This window comes from Eubalaena glacialis, chromosome 6 (genome assembly GCF_028564815.1).
Source record: "Eubalaena glacialis isolate mEubGla1 chromosome 6, mEubGla1.1.hap2.+ XY, whole genome shotgun sequence".
NCBI lineage: Eukaryota > Metazoa > Chordata > Mammalia > Artiodactyla > Balaenidae > Eubalaena > Eubalaena glacialis.
The window spans coordinates 59,492,696-59,515,534 of record NC_083721.1 but is presented as its reverse complement, the minus strand read 5'-3'; the positions used below and the strand labels follow the sequence as shown (position 1 = coordinate 59,515,534).

Sequence of the window (22,839 nt, the reverse complement as noted above, 5' to 3'; positions counted from 1 at the left end):
CCAGATTAAAGATGCAGGAACTCATGAGTATGAAAAGCATTGTGACTTTGTGGGTTCAGCATTGTAGTCAGTAAGAGCTGACCAGATTCAGGTACTAGTGAGACAATTACAGACCAGTGGAGCAGAAAGGAACAGGGCACTGAAATGTGCTACAAACAAGTCAGTGCTTGGATGCTGAAAGGGGCAATGGTCCAACAATCAGAAGTCCACGATGGGATGTAATACTGACTCTTACCAGCAGTGGGGGTCTGGGTCACTTAACCTCATTGGGCCCATCTGCAGTGGGAACAATAACATGCTTTAGACAACGTGCCCTCCTGGAGGCTGGCTTAATTTAAGAACCTAATGAAATCATCTGCGAGAGGGTGCTCTATATTCAGAATACACTATACAGATATAACACATCCTTATTTTTAAAGACTTCCTCTCCCTTAAAAGTACAGCTCTCTGCACAGACTTTATTATAGTGATTTTCACAGTGTTACATAGAAATTTACATGTTTATTTTTCCCGATAGAATGTACGTCTATGGGGGCAGTGACTAGATTATTCATCTTGTGTCTTTGGACCCAGCTCCTATTCGTCGCTGAATTAATAAACAAATAAATAATGTTAATCTACAAATTTACCAAAGGCATGAGGAAATGGTATGGATATATGAGCATATACTATAAAAAAGAAAGTTCATGATTTTGGTCTTGGTTTATGAAACTCTCTTTCCCAAGTTAAGCACAGGTAATTCAGTGAAGACTTAGGAGAGCCACACAGAAAGAGGTTTCTGGTTCTGTTCATGGCCAGCACAATCAGTAGCTCCCAGTTCGTTATCCAAACTCCTGCCAGGTGAACTCCTGTTATCGGAAGTCATGCTATCCAAACTATCCAAATAGACAGGGACACGTTTTTTGATGAATCTTTCATTATCTGAACTCTGGTGCTCAGCACCTGGAACTCAGGAACCAAAGTGATTCTTGTAAATATCCCTTGTTATCCAAACATACTGGTTTCCTCAGCTTGGATTGCGAGGGATGCCTTATTAGCCAAACGTATTTATAACATTCCCTTTATACATAGGCATAGGCATGCACTCATACATGTACATATACACAAGCCATCCTTTTTCTTGACAACACCTATCATTTATTGGTGTCCAGGATAAAGAACATCATCTAACACAACGTTTCTGGAGCTTCTCCTGCCTAATTGTACAGTGAGGATCAGTTCTGCTCCGAGGAAGTATCTGAAGCTATGGCATGGTAGGTGGCATCCTGAGCTGCTTCTTAGGACTCACTGTCACTAAGGAAGGGAGAAAGGACACACTAAATCCTGGGAGGGTCATCTCTGAATCCCTACTGCCTGGCACAGCAGTCTCATTAATGCTTCTTAAGAGAGTGAGTGCTTGGGCCAGCTTCGAGGGCAGGGGCAGGAACATGATGGCACCTCCAGCCAGACATGAACGGACCGGTGGTGGCTGAAAGTGTTTTGCCTCCATATTGAAATTTAGAGGGTATTTATGTTATAATACCTACATTTTAACAGAGTGTTTAGAGATCCTCTGGCCACGGTTAATGCAAGCCCCATCAAGTACACAACTTTTTCAAATATAAGGTTTTTTGGGTTTTGTTTTGTTATTTTAAATCTTCAAAGTATATGGTTTTACTGCTGTTTATTCAGAAGAGAATCAAGATAAAAACATTTTTTTTTAACCCTCACTTGTGAAAAGGAAGCAAATTCTTACCTATGGACCAGCGTGTTCTTGAGGCCGCCAACCAGGCCCCGGGCGATGGTCTTCACTCTGGGCGTGAGGATCGCTTGCGACACGTGGAAGGATCCGTGGGGAGAGCGCTCACTCAGCGTGGTCTCCAGGAAGAGTATGAGCTTGTGCACACTTGTGGTATTTGCCCAGGGCGCTGGGATCTTCTTTCCAGGCCATAGGAAGGGGTACTGCTTGTAGAAGGGACAGTGATAGAAGATGAGAACCTGAAATGTTCAGAACAAATAAAGGAGGGCAATTCATGAACAAGCTGAGTGTTAATTCCTCGGCTTTATACTGATTGATTGCTAGGAGGAAAGGCGCACAAATACAAACATATGTGGAAATTCAAAAATTTTTATACACATATTTTTTAAGAAAAATTAATAAGCAAAGATTTAAGCACTTGCTATATGCCTGATTTGAAGGTTTTTAACGTTTTGGGGGTCATGAACACCTTTGGAAGTATGGTAAACTCCTGAACCCCTTCTCAGATTGTTTTAAATGAATGTCTAAAATAAAATAGATAGGATTACAAAGAAAATCAATGAGATGGAAATATAGCTATCAACATAATAATTAAATTTGTAATAAATAAATTAATGTATGTGCTTCATAATAAACACATTAAATAAAAATATTTTGTTTTAAGTCTAATAAGTTCCATAATTTTGAGTAAATGATGACTATACACAATATTTTGAGATATCTGCACTAAATGAATATCTGTGGTTTCTGTGGGGACAAAGTCATAGGGAGCGCCAACACTGCCAACACTGCCAACACTGCCAACACTGCCAACACTGCCGTGGGTGACTGCTCACACTCATAATCAGTGGTTATACTGATATTCAGTCAGAGGTTACAAGTCAACATGTAGTGCTTTTCCCATCCAAATTCACAGACTTCTTAAATTCTACCCTAAGCCACTCCCCTTGGGAATCTCTGGACCCCAGGTGGAGAACCTCAGCGGTTAGTCCTGTCTATAAGTTATGACTCCTATGGCTCACGAAATTGACCCTTAGTCTTGGGTTGAGATCAATACACTGAACTGAATTTGGGAGGATGTAGGTTTTCAGTTGTGCGTGCTGACTCTGAATGAAACTGCCCTTCCCGGGAGAGGGAGGGAGTGAGCTATGTGAGGCAGGGAAGACTTCGAGTATCGGATGGGTCTCCAGTGGGACCTCTCAGGATGGTGGTGATTTTGCAAATAATAAGCAAGCCACATCCACGGCATTAATTAGTTTCTGAAGGCAGCAGAGAGACAGGGCGTTGCTATTTCGATTGTCCCAATTCAGAGCTCTGATGCTTAGGTTTCCAGAAGTACTATGTTTTTTCTTCTCCCGGGTACCAGCGATTCTTCCCTGGAGGAATGTCCATTGTGTGTATTTACACTCCCTGGACCGCAATCCTCGAATAGCTGGCCTGACAGCATAATTCTCCTGGCACCCAAGGGCAAGAGCTCTGAATGTGTGTCTTGTTTCCGGGGTGCATTTAGCCTAACTCCTCCTAAAGGCCTAGAGCTAGGAAGCACCAGCCTCAAAGCACTGAACAGACTAGTTGTTCTTGTTGCTTTTAATGGCTTTGAGTAATGTCTGACTGCCTGCTAATGATGTTGGTGGTAAACACATGGGTTAATAAGGTTAATCAGAGGCTCATCGTAAGCAGATTGCCTGGGAGATTGGGAAAGATTTCCCGCTGGCGTTGTAACTGGTTAGTTTGAAAGGCTGGGGTCTCCAGCATCTGTAAGTGTGAAAAGCTGGGCTGTGAGATGTGGGAGGGGCGGGAGGCTGTGTGATCCTTCGACAGGGCCTGTCAGACCATTTCCCATGCTGCCTGGCCCCTGAGCAGAGGGTCAGGGGAATGAAAGGAAAGCGCTGTTCTTCACTCGGCCTTGGAGAACGAGCAAAAAGGACACATTCTACAAAAGGGGCTTTATGGCTTTCCTCAAGAGCCTTCTCAAGTAATCTGATCCTAAAGGTTATAGGGGGAATTTCTGTTTACAGTAGGAGCTTGGCCTAGCAAACCAGCCCTCATTCTACAGAATTCTGGGGGGGCAGTAAGTCTTGCCCAGGGCCTGTGTTTTGCATCTGACTCCCGACCTCACTCTGCTGTATTTTCTGTCTGAGATATTCTTCCCTCCAGCTCAGCAATTCATATGCAGGTTTTCTCTCGAGACTCAGATTTTAAAATCTCATTTCCTTTAAGAATTATTCTTTAATTGACCTCTTCTTATTTTGATCATTCTTATACAGGGGCCCCTGGGATGCAGATTTATACTATGTACTATTTTTCAATTGATGGATTACAAAACCCTTTTTTTCATACAGTACATTTGAGGCAGTTTTGCCTTGTAATTGTATATATCAGTTGTCTTATATTTTACTAGTGGCACATATTCTTACCTTCTCATTAAGATTCTAAATACTGCCAAGTTGTAGATGAAATCTTCGAATTCACTGTACCCTCAAAACTCATAACCACTAATATACCAATACATACCTGTGAGCTGTGATATAACTGCATATTGAGTAAATGAAATGTGACTGAATGGTAGTACACTTCTTTCTATTAAACTGTAGTAATAAAATACTCTGGGGGTTACATGCAAGGCAGCTCATTACATAATGAATATTTAAAGTTTAACCACCAGTATGGCACTGCCCCAGCAGGGGGCAGATGATTGAGGGCTCTGTTGGAGATCTCTTTAGCTTTTAAGAAGAGGTATAGCAGGGAAACCTCTGGGAGAGGAAGGGGAACAGGGAAATCCTGGAATTCAAATTGATGACACGCTCCCTTTTTCTGACACATCATCACAGTCTCTTTCCTTCATAACTTTAGGGGTATTGGTTGTTGAATGACACAGATTAGCCTTTACTGTTCTGCTAGAAATTCACTGTCCACATGATTCATTATTCCTGAAATTACCTGTTTCTCTTGCAAATTTCTAAATGATTTAGTATGCAATGTGGCAGCCCATCCAGAATACTACCTGTGCACAAAATTATAAAACTATAACAGATACCTGTTTATAAATTTAGCTGGACTCAAATTTAACCTTACCTGAATCCTCGTATTCAAAAGCCCTCGCACGGATCTTCCCTGTCTCCCATTCTGCTAACCCTCTGAGACCTTCTGATAATAAGGGCTCTTGAATAAGGAGAAAGTGTTTTTATTAGCATCGTCTATGACACTAGTTGTGAAAATCACCAAGATGTGTGAACAGCCCTGGGAGAGCATTGAAGGCTGTGGGAACTCCGTAGAGCCCAACAGCCTGTGACTGAGTCCTGGCCCTTGTCGCTCACTGACAATGTTCTCTTGGGCAAGGTGCTTAATTGCTCCCTGCCTCAGTTTTCTCATCTGTAAAATGAGGATAATAATGACAACCTATGTCATAGTGTTGTTGAGAGGATTAAATGGGTTAATTCCTGTACTCAGTACATTGTAAAGGCTCAGTAAATGTTGTGTTCTTGCTCTTGTTACCAGTATTATTTAGCATTGTAAGAGAGAGATTCCACTGGGGAAAAATCTCTCCAAATTTGACCTGGAAGTCTGAATAGATATAAACTTAGGCTTAGGGGAGAGGTGTGATAAATATTTGGCAAAATATCACTTACAAAAGTTTTAGTGAAGAAAAATAGCTTAGATAAAACTTAACAGATACTAAGAGTTAACTCATTAGTCTTCGTAGATTCCAAGACCTTTAGCACTTTCACGGGTGTGCAAAACAACCTGGTGTTTCCCATTACTCAGGCCGAGCCTGGGAGTCAACCTGGAATCCTCACATCCTAACAGTTAGGAAACCCTATTAGGTCTAACTTCTGGTGGATTCCAAATCTGACCACTTCCCACTAGTGTCCTCACTGGTTTCCGTACTTCCCTTCTGTCTTTCCAGGGCTCTTCCTAGTAACCAGAGGGATACCATCAAAACTTAAGTCAGGCCACAACACCCTGTGCTCAGAACCCTCCCAGAACCTTCCTCACTCAGAGTAAAAGCCAAGTCCTTTCAGTGCCTTCAAGGGCCCCCTGATCAACCATGATCTCTCTGACCTCCTCCGCTGCTCTGCTCTCCAGTCCTGTGGCTCCTGCTTTTCCTCAACCATGTCAGGGACCCTCCTGCTTTGGGGCTCTGCTCTGACTGGTTCCTCTGCTGGGAAAGCTCTTCCCCCAATAGAGTCACTCCCTCGAATGTCATCTTTTCAATGAGGGCTACCCTGATCAACACATTTAAAACTGTGACCAACCCTCCAACCCATAGATCCCTGGTTCCCCCTTACTGTGCTTGGCTTTCTTTTTCCATTGCTCTTATTACTTTCTAACATTCTCTATAATGTATTTATCATGTTTATTATCTATGATCTATCTCCCTCCACCTAAATGAAATCTCCATTAGGGCAAGGATCTTTGTTTTATTTACTGATTTATCCCAAGTGCTTAGAATGGAGCTCGGCACATACTTAGTGTTCACCATACATTTGCAAATGAATAATCTTTAATTGCTTTCTAATTAAAAGCTCTTCCCTCAGTTCAAAAATCACTGCCTCTTTAAGATGCTTTGGTTAATGCATCTATGAGTAAGGGAGCAACTGTGAATGAAAGGTGCTTTTTTTCTTTTTCTTTTTTAAAGAGAGTCTAAATTGGAGCCTGACCATTCCTGAAGCTCTCCTCTCTCACTATCTACCATCCTCTGGGACCAGAACAGAATATATCTGAGGCCCGCGCTCCTTTTCCTGAGTCTGTCCTTCATGGGTCTGGGTTTGGGGCTCTTCTCAACTTAGGGATGCTCCTCCAGCCTTGATCCCTTCTCGGGTTCCTCCTTCCTTAACTGTCTTCCCCACGGGTTCTTCCTTCCTTAACTGTCTTCCCCGCTGACCCAAACTCTGTGGAGATGGCCTTTCAAAATGTTAACTAACACCTCTGAGATGAATCACTTCACGTGCCTTTGTCAGCTAATGCTATCAAACAATATTTGGCAGGGATTATCTGATATTGAGTTGAAGACAGGATGGAACAGATGATCCCTAAGGGGAACTAGGAGTGTGAAAACAGATACAATGGGAGACAGAAGAATGGTAATGGCCAACTGGTCCTATTTCACAACTCTGCCTTGGGCTGGTTCTGGCCAGGCCATTGCCAAACAAGTTAATCCCAGTTCAACTGTGCCCAGGGGAGCCCTCGGAGCCGTCCTAGAGCCCAGGAACTGGTGTGCAGATCTTTATTATCCCAAACAATCTATGCCTTCTGGCCCAAGAGCCCTGGAGTGAGCTGCCTTAGAGCTGGTGACACAGAAAAAGCAGAAAGAGTTCCGTTGTTGCCCTTGGAAGCTAATCTCTGTTCCCTCCTACCTGGCACTTCTTCTCCCACAGCGTCTGCAGCGTCATACTCTCCACACTGCAGGCTGAGCACAGCTTGCTCCCAAAGGCCTCCTGGATCCGGAGAATCAGGCGTTTGTGATGGGCCTCGTCCATGGCATAGAAGTGGTTGAAATCCAGGAAGACAATCTCTTGGGGGTGCTGTGTGAGGAACGAGTCAATCTCCATCAGCCCATCCCAGACCCTGATGCCAAAAAGCCCGTGAATGAAGTAGATTTCCTGGTCGGCATCCCCTGGCTTGGAAGACACACGCAGGTCGAAGTAGCGGATCCCAGCGTCCAGCTGTTCTCGGAATGTCAGGTTCTGAGTCACAGACCATTTCTTCATGAGCTTCTTTACCAAGGAGATCCTGGCGAGGCGTTTGATAGCTGGGGTTTGGTCAGGCCCCACTGGGGACTTTTCGTCTACCCAGTAACTGAATGAATCATGGGAGCCTATACGAAGCAATAAATGTGAGGACAGCGGTTGAGACTGGAGCTGGGACAGATAATCCAATTGATAAGAAAACAACAACAAAAATTTAGAACCAAGCACACATGCAGAATATTGTGAACAAATGCAAAAATTTTCAAGCTTGCTAGGGATGAAATAAACACAAATAAGAGTAACATAGTCTTATTAGCAGCTTGTTAAGCCTGGGGTAAAACTATAATTTCATACATTGCTGGTACAAGGTATTGATTAATTAATAAATACCCTTTTGTAAAGCTATTTAGAAATATGTTTGGAAAGAGGAGCTTTAAAATATTCTAAAATTTAAAATTTGATCTAGTAATTTCATTTCAGAAAATTCATTTTCAATAGGAAAGCTATTCTGAAGAACTAAACTAATGTTTGGGAAAACAAAGATGTTTGCTGAAGAATATTCCTAATAGAGACAAACTAGAGGTTGCTTACGTGTCCCTCATAGAAGAATGCTTAATGGTGGCACAGCTGCTTTGAATAAGCATCATTGCAGGCATTGAAAGAAAAGATAGGAAAACTCTGTGTCTGTCTCACTAATGCCGGGACAGGCATTTAAATTCTAGGAAAGGCAGAATTTTTTTTTTTAAACTGCCTTCTTCTTACACTTTTGTATATACTATTTTCCTATTGTAAAAATGAGTCAGTAGGAATGATTTCTTGACAGATCAGATAAACATCCTGAAGAGCTCAACATAGGTTAGTTATACGTCCCTCTTTTTGAATAAGCCAAATCTGCTATAAATGATTAAATGCATGTTGTGTTTCTCTTCCTAAAGAGGGTAGGGATCCTCCTAGACACTGAGGTGATCTTATTGTTATAGAGTCTAAGTGACCACGAGAGACACATTTCTAACTATAGTGAGAAAATATTTCAGTAGTAACTTAAGTAAAAATTATCTTTAACAAATATCTTTTGTTTTGTCATTGGTTTCTATCTGGTGTCAACCATTATTATTTGGTTGGCTTGGTGACTGGCCCTGACCCTGGGGGGCTCCACGCAGGCGGCTGCACTTTGCAAGCAAAATCTAGGAGGAAAGTGTCATGTTCTGACACTACCAACCTTGTTCTTAATCACTACCCCCACACCAGAATCAAAATTCTTATATTCATATAGAATACTCTTGACTGTCACCAGTTATCCTTTTTACTAAATTGTAGAGTAGGCATTTCATACATAATATAGGATTTTACACAACTCTACTGTTTCATGTTTTATTACCTCCATTTTCTTGAAAATAAATCATTCTGGGAATGGCTTTACTGTTCTATCTTCTCAGAAATAAAGCAAAAAAAAAAAAAAGGCGGCAAGCGATGCTTTATTTTTATGCAGTCTCTAGAACATGGAGGGTATTCAGTAACTATTAAGAAAAAGCATAGTTATCAATCCTTAGGCAAAATGAATTTTGCAAGCAAGAGAGTTACTAGCATATTTAAGGTAAAAAAAAAAAAATTGCCGTTACTAATAGATATGTGGGGCAAGTCCCCCTGGAGCTTCCGTACTGGTTGTCTCTGCTAATGAGACTCACTGGATACTTGCGAATGTTCTGCTTCCTTGGGCTGCACAGAAATAGGAGATCTTCATACCTCCTCATCAAGAGATTTATTACGAATACATTATGCATAGACGGAGAACAGCCAGTTCTCTCTTCTTTTTAGATTTTATCAGCAGCCCAGCTGTCCGGGATTGAGTGTGTAATATAGTGTGAGTTTCGCATTGTACTTAATTCTTCCTTGGGTATCAGGGAATAGGCATTATCCAAGCAGGGAGGAGAGCAAATCCTCTCTGGTATTCTCTGTTGGTGCTGAGTCCAGTTTCATGTCCAGAGGGAGATGTGCTAACAACCTCTGAGGCTTTTCTCTGTGTCTGAGGATTCTGCGGCACTGTGACGGCGATGGGGCCCCAGGGACCATTTCTGAATACACAGCGACACACAGGGTACCCAGCCCATCCCACGGAAGAGGGAGGGTGTGCACGTTCCCTGGGAACCGGGAGTCTCCCTTTCTCTCTTTGCTCCCTTTTCCATTCTGGGTGCCCAGCACTGCCCACTTCTGTCCCCTTGATAGGAAGGGACAGGACAAGGGAACAGGCTGTTTGCTGGCTGGTTTACAGCAGTTGTCCTACCGAGGCCTCCAGCAGTCAAAGCCAGCACTCACTCATTAACCACTATCAATATTTTTGCCTATTTACTTTTTTCCAGGAAGTGTTTGGCCTCACTCACATAGAGTGAGAGAATAACATTCAAGTACTTAAGTGCATTTAACTATTTCTTTTTCGAAAACCTGGATAAAAATGCCCCAACCCTCACCAGAATATTTACAAGTTATACAATGTGCAAATAATACTTATAAAAAGAAAATCCTAATATTTTGCACTCCAGATTTATTATCAAAGTTTCCTCTTCTCCCTACACCTGAAAGAAGTTATTTCACTCTTTAAAGATTGTCTTTAGGGCTACTTCTCCCCCTCTGCCCTGGGATGTATGGGTTAAATTCACACATTTCCCCCAGAAGGGGTGGAAAACCCCCTGTTCCATTGGTCCTTGCCTTGTTCTCGAAGAGAACTGCTGTGTGGCGTTGGTAGGGATCTCTGCTCCATGAGTTCTGGCTTGTTTTATGATAAGGTTAGAAAATAGTTTAGAGTCTCACCCTGCTGTGATTTCTGCCACGGGAAGTGTTTTTGCTGCTACTACCTGGCAGCACCTGTGCATCTTCACTCATCCTCTCTATGGCTCTTTTATCACTGTCTAAAATAGATTTAAGTGGTCCTCTTTATCTTAAGAACAAAAACAAAGCACTTTCCATTACACTCCTTACCCCTTCAAGTGACTGTCTTCTCTTTCTTCCCAGCTGTTGAATTCTTGAAAAAGAGGCCAGTCGTGTGGCCTTTGTCTCCCCCGATCTACTCCCTCCTTCCAGTCGGAGGCCACCTCCTATCCTTCTATTGCTACTTTTGATCCTTATAAACTTGGAATCAACAACTCCAAGTGGCTTTATTCTTCTTAGCTTCTCTGAGGGTCTGCTAAGTCAGCTCTTTTCTGGAACCTTCCATTCCCTTGTGATCCACGATGCACAATTTTGGGTGTTCCTATCCTGTTACCTCTCTCCTTTGGCCTCCTTTGCTGGCTCCTCTCCCTCCTTCTTGTCCCCCAGTTTAAACGTTTTCCAAGGGTCTTTATTCCTTCCTTCTCCCACCCTCAGAGATTTCATCCACTTCCCAAGTTTTTACCACAGCACCATTATGCAGACGACACCAAAAGTTTCATTTCTAGCTCAGACTCTTTTAAGTTCCAAATTTATGTTTCCGACTTCTCCTGTGGTCTTCCATCCACGCCTGCCTGCTGACGCAACAAATTACAGATTTTCAAAGTACTCATGCTGTCCCTCTCACCCTTACAAAGTGCCTCTCTTGAAGTTCTGCTCAGTTACTCAGACTTGAAACCTCGGATTCTAATTAAATTCTTCCCTCTCCCTCACCCCCTTCATCCAACCAGGTACCAAATCTTTGCATTTGACTTTTACAACAGACATCAAACATGTCTCTTCCTTTAACCTTCACCTGTCACCCTCCTCATTAGCAGTCCTTTAATCAGGACCAAAAGAACCCTAACTTGTCCTTTCAGTCCAGCCTCCCTCCAATTTGTTCATATTCGAAAGTCAATCATCTCAAGATACAGATCAAGTTCAATCTCTGGACACTGGGGTTTAGGACTCTCCTCAATACGGCTCCGATGTATTATTTCAGTCTCATCTCTCACCAGGCCCCTTCCTGGACTCTACGCACTTACTTTTGCTGACAGCTTCCATAAAATATTCTCTTACCCCAACTCTGTCTACCAGCATTTATAACCCATATTGGGCAAGCTGCCTACCCTATGCCTCAGTTTTTTAATCTGTAAAATGGGCATGATAGTATTGATTGTCACAAAAATTGTTGTGAACATTGGAATGCATGCAAAGTGCCTGGAACAATGCTGATACATACTAAGTGCTGAACTATTGTTATTGTTATTATAAGTCATTCTCTGTTAGTTGGAAACTAGAGGGAAGAAGGGGTGATTAACTGAAATTCCTTATCTTAAATACTTAGGGTCTGGAAGATTTTCTTTCCTGCACCTGAAGCACTGTTCCTCTCCATCTCCATCTTATTGGTTAACATGGAGATGATAGCTTAACCTCTACTTTGTTGACAGTAGCTGTCACTCACTCTCTTGGTCACAGCCTAAGCTTTGTCATCGCCCACTTCTAAAATCACAAAACGCAATATCCTACCTTCTAATCACAACTTATTTTCTTCTGCTTCACTGTGACTTGACTTCTATTCCCCCTAATCTGAGAGCCCAGAGTTGGCTCTACTTCATCCTTTAGCTACAACCAAGGTTGTTACTTGCCACTTTTACCTGCAGAATTATTCATTATAACCATCCAAAAGCTGTAAGGATCACTGTTGAGGCACTCTGTCTGTCTCTACATGCAGATCGTGTGCACAACCCCAGAATGCACATGGAAATATTAACGTGATATTTTCGAACAAACTTTTTGCCTGATAACAAATGTTTTACTTCTCTAATATTTCTCTTTTATAGAGTGGACTAAATAAGGTTTTAGAAAATAATAGTCATCAAATATTGGATGACTATTTTCAGACTTTTCTGGGTAGGGAATTTTTGTTGTCATCTCAAGAATATTCCATACAGAGCAGGAAATATGGACATACAGGCCTCTCCTTAATGTTCTACACTCCATGGATTGCTATCATCCCTAATTTTAGCCCTACAAAGGTGAGGTTTTTTTCCTCCAATTTTTGAAAACTGATTTTTCTGCAATCCTTTCATTTTCACAATTACCACTCTTGTCTCTTCCTGTTTCTTTATACAATCAAAAGGCATTAAAATGTCTCTGTTTCCTCTCTTTATGTATACAAAACCCTGGATAATGTATGTGAAAGCATTTTGTAATCTAAAGCAGTAATTCTCAACCTTGAATGCACATCAGAATCCCCTGGGGGAGCTTTTAAAAAACACCAGTGCCCAAGATTCCACCCAAGACCCACGGAGTCAGAATCTCTCTGGAGTGGGAGTTGAGAATAAAAAACTTGAAAAGCTCACCTGGTGATTCTATCAGGCACCCAGGCTTGACATTCACTGCCATAAATGTAAGATTATCCTTTGCCAACAAGCTCTCTGACTTCCGGGGATCAATTTCTCTGGTTGGTCTTCTAGTACTTTCAAATCTTCAAATAATAATCTGGTGGATTGCCTTCCCCATATCTGGGTAGAAGCTCTCTTTACCATCCTTTGTGTTCTAGGAATGCCTCCTGCTCTTTGACCAGCTGAATAATCACCACTTCTTTGCAGAGAAGAAAAATATTGGGGCACCTTCTTCTTTATCGTGCCTTCTAGTAAGTAATTAGATGAGGATATTTAAGTTTAATTAGAGCATTTCAGACGTGCACTGGGTCACAGAGTTCAGAATAAAGTCACTGAGGCAGCAAAACCACAATGAAAGAGATATTTGAATGAGAAAAGGTTAGCAGGATGTCTATCCAGTGTTAGGGTTATTTCCTCCTAGACAGCATTAGGTTACAAGATAATCTAAGGGACCAAGTAGGAGAAAATGAGCTGCTTTGTGAGGACTGGGGACAGCCAGTTTGCTCCTTATCTGAAACACCAGTTGCTGCTTGACTCTTTCTAAGGTTTGCTATTTGGGAGTTAGGAGACCTCAAGTGAGCACACAACAGTTTTTAGTTAAAGCACTTTCATTACCCATTTCTTGCAATTTAGAATAGTAGCCATTTTTCTGAACTCAATTAAAAAGAGTTTAAAGCAAGCTTCTTGGGAAGCTGGTCTCTAAATAAAACTAAGAGAATTCAAATCACACACCCTGAAATGATACACGTCATCACAACACAATGGCATTTCAGATTATGAGGTGACTATACTTAGAGCCACGGAGGGAAGAATGAGACAAGAGTTAAGTGAAGAATATGAGAAAGAGAGAAAATCTTCTTTATCACACCTCTGGGTGGCATCTGGGGAGGTGGGGATGGTGACCCAGGTCAAAGAACGCCTGACCTCCACTTGTCAAACCAGGACTTGAGGGAAACAGGCTCCCAAGGAAAACCCTGTATCCCTGGAAATGTCCACTGACAGCACGGTGTGACAGGCACAGTGCTAGGCCCGACGCTACAGACAGGAGGAGGCTGGAATCCTCCTCAGGACTCGCTGCCTAGCAGAGGAGACCCAGACCCCATCCTGCAACCAGTGGTTTCACAGAAATACATGCCAGAAAGTAGGGGCAATTAATTCCATCCAGGAGTTTCAAAACTTTCATTTAAAGGTCAATTTGTACCTCTGTTTCAGGGATAAGAGAGAACATAAAGAAACGAAGTCGCTCAATATTCTGTGATAACCTAAATGGGAAAAGGATTTGATAAAAAATAGAAACATGTATATGTATAACTGAATCACTTTGCTGTACACCTGAAACTAACACAACATTGTAAACCAACTCTGCTCCAATATTAAATAAAATTTTTTTTTTAAAAAAAAAGAACGCCTGACCTCATATATTTAAGAAAATCCCTTCTTCTCACTTCCCTCAGGTACCACCCTGCCCTTGGTGGGCCCTTTAACCTTGAAGCCCATTAACCCCTCCAAGTCTGTTCACTGAAGGCCACCCTCCCACCCTGTGTTTACTCACACCATTCAATGTATTGGTGCCTCTAGGCCACGTATTCTCAACTGGGTGACTCCGCCTCAAGGGAACAAAAAATTGGTTCTTGCGGGAATGAAAAAATCTTACTCTTTTTATGTTCAAAGTATAAAGAGAGTACCTAAACAGATATACCGTACAGTGTATCTGCGGTATTAAAATTTCATCGCTGGGGGGTGGGGATGGTGAGCAGGAGTAGGGTAGAAATAGCTAAAAAGACTCCTTAGTTTGGCCATAAAGGAAAAAAGGCTGAGAAATATCACTCCAGACTGAGCTCCCTGGTAGCCAAATGGACAGCTGACATGTCTGGGTTGGATCTCTGACCCTGCACCTCTTTTATCCTTAATTGGCATGTCTGTCAGTGCCACCAGTGACTGTTTCCCACTGGACACCATCCATAAGGTGAGTCGATAGTGGAGGGTTCTGTTCTCATCCCCTGCCCCTAGAACACTAATGGGTTGAGAGCCAGTTATTTCTTAAATTTTCCTACCAGGCCTCTCCAGGCCCAGCAAGTCATTTCTCCACCTACATAGCCCTGAAGGACCCAGAGTTGTAGTGTACAAGATGGCAGTTTAGCAAGAAGAGATTTACCAATGGTGTAAGTCCTGAGCCCTAGCTTGATGAAACACTGTAGCTCTGGATAAGCTACATGGAGAGTTCTCACAATGGTTAAGAGCATGGAGTCTGGTGCCAGGCTGCCTAGATACATACTCTTGGCTGCACTGCTTACTAGCTAAGTGACTGAAATGCTGTGCCTCAGTTTCTCACCTGTCAACAGGGGACAACAATAGTACCAACATCAATGGTTTGTGGTGAACGTTAAGTGATTAACTCAGGTAAGCATTCAGAAGAGTCCTTGGCCAACAGAATGAGCTCAAACATATTATTAGTATTCTTTCATTATTAAGGAATTTGTGTTATCTCCTACTTGAATGACACAACCTGAGAAACAAATAATTCTAGTTTTTAAATAATGTTGTGAAACCTCATTAAATATTCATATTCAGGGATCTGCTGTGGCAGTTAACTGAGAAAAAGGAAGTTTGCAGTTTAAGGGATTTATTTTAGGTTTCATCCAGAATTAACATCAAAATGAATAAATTAAAATCACAGTATTATATAGGCTAAGTATAAATTGGCACTAAAAGTATAATTATAAACAATCTCTAGTCTGCTCTTGTGTCAATAACAGGAATAAATAAATTCAGTGACTACGCAATTTGAAAATATGGGAGAGAAAGTTCCAAGGATATTCTTGAACTTTTTACTTTTAACATCATAGAATCAGACATCCTCAAGTGATTTCTATAGAAAAACAAACACAAAAAAACCAAATCCAATCTATTGCTAAAAGCATGTTGGATAGCTGATTTTTGGAGAAGGAAAACCTATCATCCATTATTTGAAATGGAAAGAAACAGTAATACTTCCCCAACTCTTCAAAAAACCCTATCAGTTTTAATAAATACCAGTAAAACACTCAAACACTTATATAACCAACCACAAAGAATCTTTCTATAATAGAAAGCATTAAAACACCAAACACCAGAGTCTTCCTGAAGCTTTCTTCAGTATTCTGAAGTCATACTTTCAGAAGTTTTTTTCTGTATTTCTTGCACATTTAAAATACTAGTGCATGGTTCTTAAGGACGTGAGCATGACCTCTTTATGTCAGATCATCTCCCTCAACATGCTTTATCACTTTGTTTTTTCTTTGCAAGTATGGGCTTTTCAGGCCTCTTGGGTTCACCGATTTTATTCAAAGGTTTTTCGCTTTCTTAGAAGACATTTCTACTCAGTAATGTGGCAAGTTGAGAGCACTAATGTACAATTGAGCCTACTGAGAGAGCAGCTGGGCCATGGATGTGACACATTTCTCCATCTCCTGGCCTGGATGTACCTGCAACTTGAATGTTTTTGCTAGCCCACACGTGTGAATTTGCTATAATGAGATTTTTTCATTCAGGTAGTGAATTCCAGGTAAAACAAATCTTATTATAAGTTGTTATAGCAAATGTTTAAATAGCAAAACTTCATAGTAGGGATACCTATAGAGGTGTTTGGAACTAATGTCTCTCAGTTGCCAAAGCATTTATGTGCACGTCAATGTGTATATGTTGCCACTAGAGTGGTCCGTCTGAAATGAAATCCAGATAAAACTTATATTCAGGAGGAAAAAAAAAACATGCTTCATTTACTTGGAAAAGTATATTTAAAAGAATTGAAAAAAATTCACTATTTCACAGAAGTATTTTTACTAATAAAAATAAAGAGCTTCTAATAGACATAATCATCATTGTGCAAAATTTCTTTTAAAGACAATTATTATTTTGAGCTTATTTTTAAAAGAGCCATCTAAACTCCAGATTTTTATCCGGACTTCATCTTACTACTTCTGTCAAAATTAAGATGGTCTGGCCCATTGCAGGCTAGGTCTTAAAACATATACTGAATGTGCATGCATTTTCTGTTAGGAATAGTCAAGAGTGTTCAGTTAGGGCTTGTTTATTTTATCTCAGTTTGAACTTTAGGTCATATGATTTGTAATTTCATATTCTTTCTCTGATTATTAGCCTATACCATACCAGGTGAGGCCAGAATAATGCAGGCAGCTTGCAAGAAAACAGGTGCAGCCGTTTTGCCAGTTACCCAGCGGAGCTGATGCTGTATAAAATGGTACTGAATGTCCAATTTATTTTTCTAAATTCATGTAAAATATACAGACCAAAAAATTATTCTGGGAAGATGAATAAGATCTTAGCTGCAAAAACTACAACAAGAGGATATTAAAGATGCCCAAACACAAAAGACCAAAAATCTTGCTTACACTCTATCTTAATGAAGCTAGGTCATTCAGATAACCAGAAGGTGTCTGGGCTGGAATAAAGGGTCAACTAGATCAAATGATGGTCATTGCAAACAGCAGAAGAGAGAGCAGTATCAGGCTTTATAAAGAGAGAGAAAAGATAAGTGTTCAAGCCAAAGAAAGACAGTGATGTTCTCCCATTTCCAAAGGAGGAAAAGAAGAGAGAACAGCCCTCAAGTGGAGTTAGGATCAGAAATTCAGAGGCCTAGCTGAACAAAAGCTCTTCCTGATACTGTCCACCCATGTTGGAGAGTTCTGGGAGATAGCCTGGTGATGTATTAATCCATTTTAAAGGGTTGAATTTTTCCGAAAAAATAAGAGGATTTTATGCCTTGATTTACACAGCCCAGAAGACTCTATCTTCATATAATTTCTAAGAAATCTTTCAGAAGTATTTCTTAGAAAATAAGCTTAAAAATGAGGGTTGGGCCCTCAAACCCACTGTCTCACTAATAGTGTTTTTGCATTTTAATGAACCTGTGATTTTTAAGAAATTAAAAAAAACTAAGGCAATCGAAACATTCCCATTCAAGATCATTTGATCAAGAAGTCTGGATATTCTTCTAAGGTTTGGAGAGACCACTACTTAATTTTACCAATGACTAAGAACATATATCTCAAGTTCCACATGGAGCTTATCAGCAAGGTTGAGTTTCCGAAGAAGAGCCACTTAGGAACTGCTCACTCCCTCGGCGCCAGGGTCCACTCTCAGACTCAAATGGTGACAGGGAATATACAGGGACCCCTCTCTGGCCCTTCAGAGAGCATGGGTCCAGCTGGACTCCAAACGCCCTGCTGCTCGGCTCTCACTTCCCGAGGAGGCTATCACCAGCCCCTCTCCCTCCCCGGCATCTTCCTGCCTCGTGACAGCAATTCGTGCTTCCAGGGAGAGCTATGTTGAGGGGCACAGTATCAGAGTGGTGGCTGAAGGGATCCGTCAACAAGGGATGTAAAAGTATCACTGGGATAATCTACAAATTTGGTGCCAGTTGATGTAGGTTTTCACCAGTGACTCCTTACAAAATGGGCAGGATGTTTAAAAAAAAAAAAGAGAGAGAGAGAGATCTCTCTTTCAGGCACATAGTAAACTCTTCATCTTAAATATGAACATGTGGTAAGGATTAAAAAGTCATTTTCAGTTCATGCAGAGAGAATCCTGGTAAGTGTGGTATCTTTTGTTTGCTCGGCACAAATGAAATATTCATCTCTGGCATTAATGGCTTTTGACATACTTGCAGCAGTATTAAGCAGTGGGTGCGGGTGTGCAAGTCTGCAGACAGAAGCTTGGAAGGACCTAAATTGATCTGCCAAGAAAGGGGAGGGAGCTTGAGAGGCCAGGAGGGGAAGGGGAGAGAAGGAGGGAATCCTCGGTCAGCAGGGCTGAGGAGAGAGAACTGGGAGAGGAGATAACCTAATGCGGAGTTTTCAAAGATGTTGTAAAATTTCACCTCAACATTTCTCTATAAATCACGAATACATATTTTTTAAGTGACAGTGTAAGGGGTGCCATGATATTAACCTGTCTAGAGCAAACACACGTCCTGTCCATCCCAGTTTTCAGGCCCCCTCACACCAGGGGGTTCTCCTCTGCCAGACCGTTCCTTCTTGCCTCGATTTCCCCAGTGCCTGGCCCAGAGGGGGCAGACCTCGATGGGGAGTGGAGTGGTGTCACATAAAGATGAGGGGAAGGTGGAAACGTACAAGAGGAGGCTTCCCTCTGGTTGAGATGGACTTCCTTCATGAAAAATCTTTTTCACGGTATGCTGGCGTTAAAACTGGAACACAGGAAGGGTAAGCTGGGATGAAGTGAGAGAGTGGCATGGACATATATACACTACCAAATGTAAAATAGATATCTAGTGGGAAGCAGCCGCATAGCAGCGGGAGATCAGCTCGGTGCTTTGTGACCACCTAGAGGGATGGGATAGGGCGGGTGGCAGGGAGACGCAAGAGGGAGGGGATATGGGGATATATGTATACGTATAGCTTTTGTTATAAAGCAGAAACTAACACACCATTGTAAAGCAATTATACTCCAATAAAGATGTTAAAAAAAAAAAAAACTGGAACACAAGGGCTAGTATATAAGCATCGATAAACAAGACACAGAGATGTTTAGGGGCATTCTAAGGAGAAAAACCATGCGTAAAAAGACAAAAGCGTAAAGTAGAAAATGAGTTGAACATCAGAAACTGTTTCACAAATGCTATCGAGGTAACTACAGCAGCTACAAAATGTATTGTTCAGTTAATCCACACAAATAGGAGACTTCCAAGTATGAGTCAGGGGATATCCTTTCACTCTTTGACTGATGATTGACGTCCACAAACGGAGCACAGCGCGGACCGCAGCAGTCTACGGCTATGGCACTGCCGCGAGCGCATGCGCCGCCGAGCAAGGGGCACGCTGCTGGCGCCCAGAGGCTCCAGCTCTGCTACTCCGCAGCCGCGCGAGGGCCCGAGGATGAACTTTCCATCAATAATAAATTCCCCGGCCTCACGTGCTGTATTTGTCTTATGTGAAGTAACAGATTCCCCAAAAGGATGAGCGAGGCGAGCAAACTGAACAGCCTTTTTTTAATCTGCTCTTGCGGTGCGATAATCCACATAAACCTCCCAGCGATTGTGGTATCTAGGATGAGTATTTGGATGACAGAGTCCAGTCCGAGCTTTTCTTTCCTTTTCCCTGGTTGGGTGAAAACAAAGAGAGAGGCACAGGTGAGGGGTTCCTTTCGCCCCTAACCCCTTCCCGCTTACACACTATTGGACTGTCTTCCTCAACTCTCCGATGAGCTAGTGGAAGAAAGATACAGACAATCACCAGACTCCACACTTCGACTGACATTTAAAGGTCAAGTCTCCTTGTATTGTTCATAATGATATCTCCCTCCCACATGTGTGAAAACGACGGCTGTGAGAATTACTGGAGGGAGGAGGGAACCTTTGAAAGTTCACTGGGGCAAAAGGACTCAATTTAGTGCCATTTTGCCGAAACACTTAAGCTGAGGTAGCTTGTTTCATAAAATAAGGAGTTTCAAGGAAAATGAAAATCAAAGGATGAATTCATCCAGCTATTGTTTTTCACCTCTGTTCTTTACTTATTTTAATATGGTTACCCTCTCAATAAATAAAGACTTCTAAAAGAACTGGACCAATGCCCTAAATAAGATCCGGTTTTCAAACTTTTTCTTTCAGAGCAGAGATTTTTTTTTTTGACTGCTGGGCCCTTAGTGCCAAAGGCCAGGTGTTACCTCTGAAAGAGATTCCATCTGTGGGAAAGCCATTAGGCCTAGCTCTGTTTAAACTTCCCCATCTAAAGAAAGAATTTATTTTGGAAGAATCACATATTTAGCATGTTATTTCTTTAAAAATGTATTTCCTCTGCCCCCAGAGCTCATGGAAACCTCTTCATCCAAGAGCTAAAAGCATCCCATGGACAGTCTGTTCACTCCCCAGCGTTCTCACTTCAGTTCCTTCATTGTGAACTTGCTGGCGATCCCTCGTGGCGGCTCACGTCTGAAAATAACTAATAATTTCAATTTATTGTTTACTGTTTACCAAATGTCAGGCTGGGCTGACTTAACATGATTGCATTTGATCTCTGCCAGTCCTGCAGGGCAGTGATTATCTGCATTTTATAGATGAGGGGACAGAGGTTCAGACTGGTTTTTTTTGTTTGTTTTTTTTAAAGCACAAGCCTCTTGTCAGTTAACAACAGCCTGTATTTATTTATTATTATTTAAAAAAATTTTTTTTTAATTTATTTATTATTTTTGGCTGTGTTGGGTCTTCGTTTCTGTGCGAGGGCTTTCTCTAGTTGCGGCGAATGGGGGCCACTCTTCATCGCGGTGCGCGGGCCTCTCACTGTCGCGGCCTCTCTTGTGGCGGAGCACAGGCTCCAGACGCGCAGGCTCAGTAGTTGTGGCTCACGGGACTAGTTGCTCCGCGGCATGTGGGATCTTCCCAGACCAGGGCGCGAACCCGTGTTCCCTGCATTGGCAGGCAGATTCTCAACCACTGCGCCACCAGGGAATCCCCTCAGATTGGTTTTGCAACTGGTTCAGGGTTACCAAGATTACCAGTGGCTGCCCGGGGACAGAAACCTAGGTCAGCCAGACCTGAATCCACACAAGACTACTCTAGGGATGATGTTACTGTCTTTACTGATGAAGTAGGTCAAATGCATTGTGCATTTCCTTCCGGTAACATAATGATCACAGGATTCGTTTTCAGAGCTACATGTCTGACCTTCACCCCAATGCAGTAAAATTGATGGAGAGATTAAAGTGATTTCAAATTTTGTAAAGACATGAAGAATTTCCATGTAGGGACACAAGAGGGCACTCTAAGCTTCTTTCAGTTGACACAATTTTTTTTTTTTTTTTTTGTGGTTAACACAGCTCTGAGCCTTGAATCCCAGTGCCGCTTCTGCTCTGATTACTTGTATGAACTTCAGCTTTTAGGTTCAGACTGTAGCTCAACTTCTCCCTTTGCAAATTTAGGAAGGGGGGTGAAGTGAGCTTTAGGGTCTCTTCTATCTAAAGAATCGAAGGATTCTAACTCATGAACAGCTAATTAAAGGAATATATGACCCTATTTTTTATTTATTTATTTATTTATTTATTTAACATCTTTATTGGAGTATAATTGCTTTACAGTGGTGTGTTAGTTTCTGCTTTATAACAAAGTGAATCAGTTATACATATACATATGTTCCCATATCTCTTCCCTCTTGCATCTCCCTCCCTCCCACCCTCCCTATCCCACCCCTCTAGGTTATATGACCCTATTTTAACAAGGATTATTAATCATTGCAAAGAAGTGAGATACGTTCCTTTCATACTTGCTACACTTAAGATGAATATGTGCTTATAGATTTAACTCACCATATTTGCAAAAAGCAAATCATTCCCAAGCCTGACAGTGGTATTTATTTATTTTTGGCTCATCTGAGAATTTTGTCAAATTGCTGGAGAAATTCTCTCCCCTCACACTGACTCAGGCTGGCCAATGATGAATCCGCACTATGCTGACTGAACACATTGGCCAGTAGCTCATTTCTTGTCTAGCATTTAGGTGACAGTTCCCCTCACTCCAGAATGGCTGGCATTTCATTGCTTTGTGGGACATTTCTATGGAATTTATTGTGGGGACTTTGGGAAAAAAACACCTGCCTAATCACCTAGCTTGGGTTGAAAGTTTTCACAGAGAAGGGTTACTTTAAGATTCATTTGACAAACTGCTGAATGGCCGAGATCCAGGGAAGCTCCTCAGCTAGATCCCCTCAAAACAAGAAGGGTTTTTCTCTTTCCTGGTAATGGAGGACTAGGCCAGGAGCTCTGACAGGGGAAAGGGAAAAGGAAGAGGGAAAATCCAACAAGTAGCAGCGTAAATTACACCAAATGATGGGTTTAAAGGAAATTTGTACATTACACACAGCAGGGGAAGGAGGAGGAAAACACACCCACCCCGGAAGTGGAGTGTTCCGACAAGCACACGCCTGCTAAAAGCCTCTGTTGACCTTTCCGCCACCGCTGAGAGGCAGAAAGACGTCTTCCCTGCTGGAGCCTTGCTGGGCGATTACTACACAATCCACTTAAACCACTGGGCTGCTTTTGTTCTCAGTCAATAAAAAGCCTCCTAGATGTCTGGTCTTGAAAAAAAAAAAAGTGACTT

At 41.9% G+C, this 22,839-nt stretch overlaps 1 protein-coding gene across 1 annotated transcript in view; it reads right to left on the bottom strand.

Annotated features, from left to right (window-relative positions):
* PLCXD2 (phosphatidylinositol specific phospholipase C X domain containing 2) overlaps window positions 1–22,839 on the bottom strand; it is a 42,957-nt gene that overhangs the window by 5,593 nt on the left and 14,525 nt on the right. The window contains exons 2-3 of the mRNA XM_061193064.1: window positions 7,096–7,556; window positions 1,736–1,977 (exon numbers count right to left, since the gene is read on the bottom strand). Of these exons, the coding sequence (XP_061049047.1) occupies window positions 1,736–1,977; window positions 7,096–7,556 (703 nt within the window). The remainder of the gene's footprint in view (window positions 1–1,735; window positions 1,978–7,095; window positions 7,557–22,839) is intronic.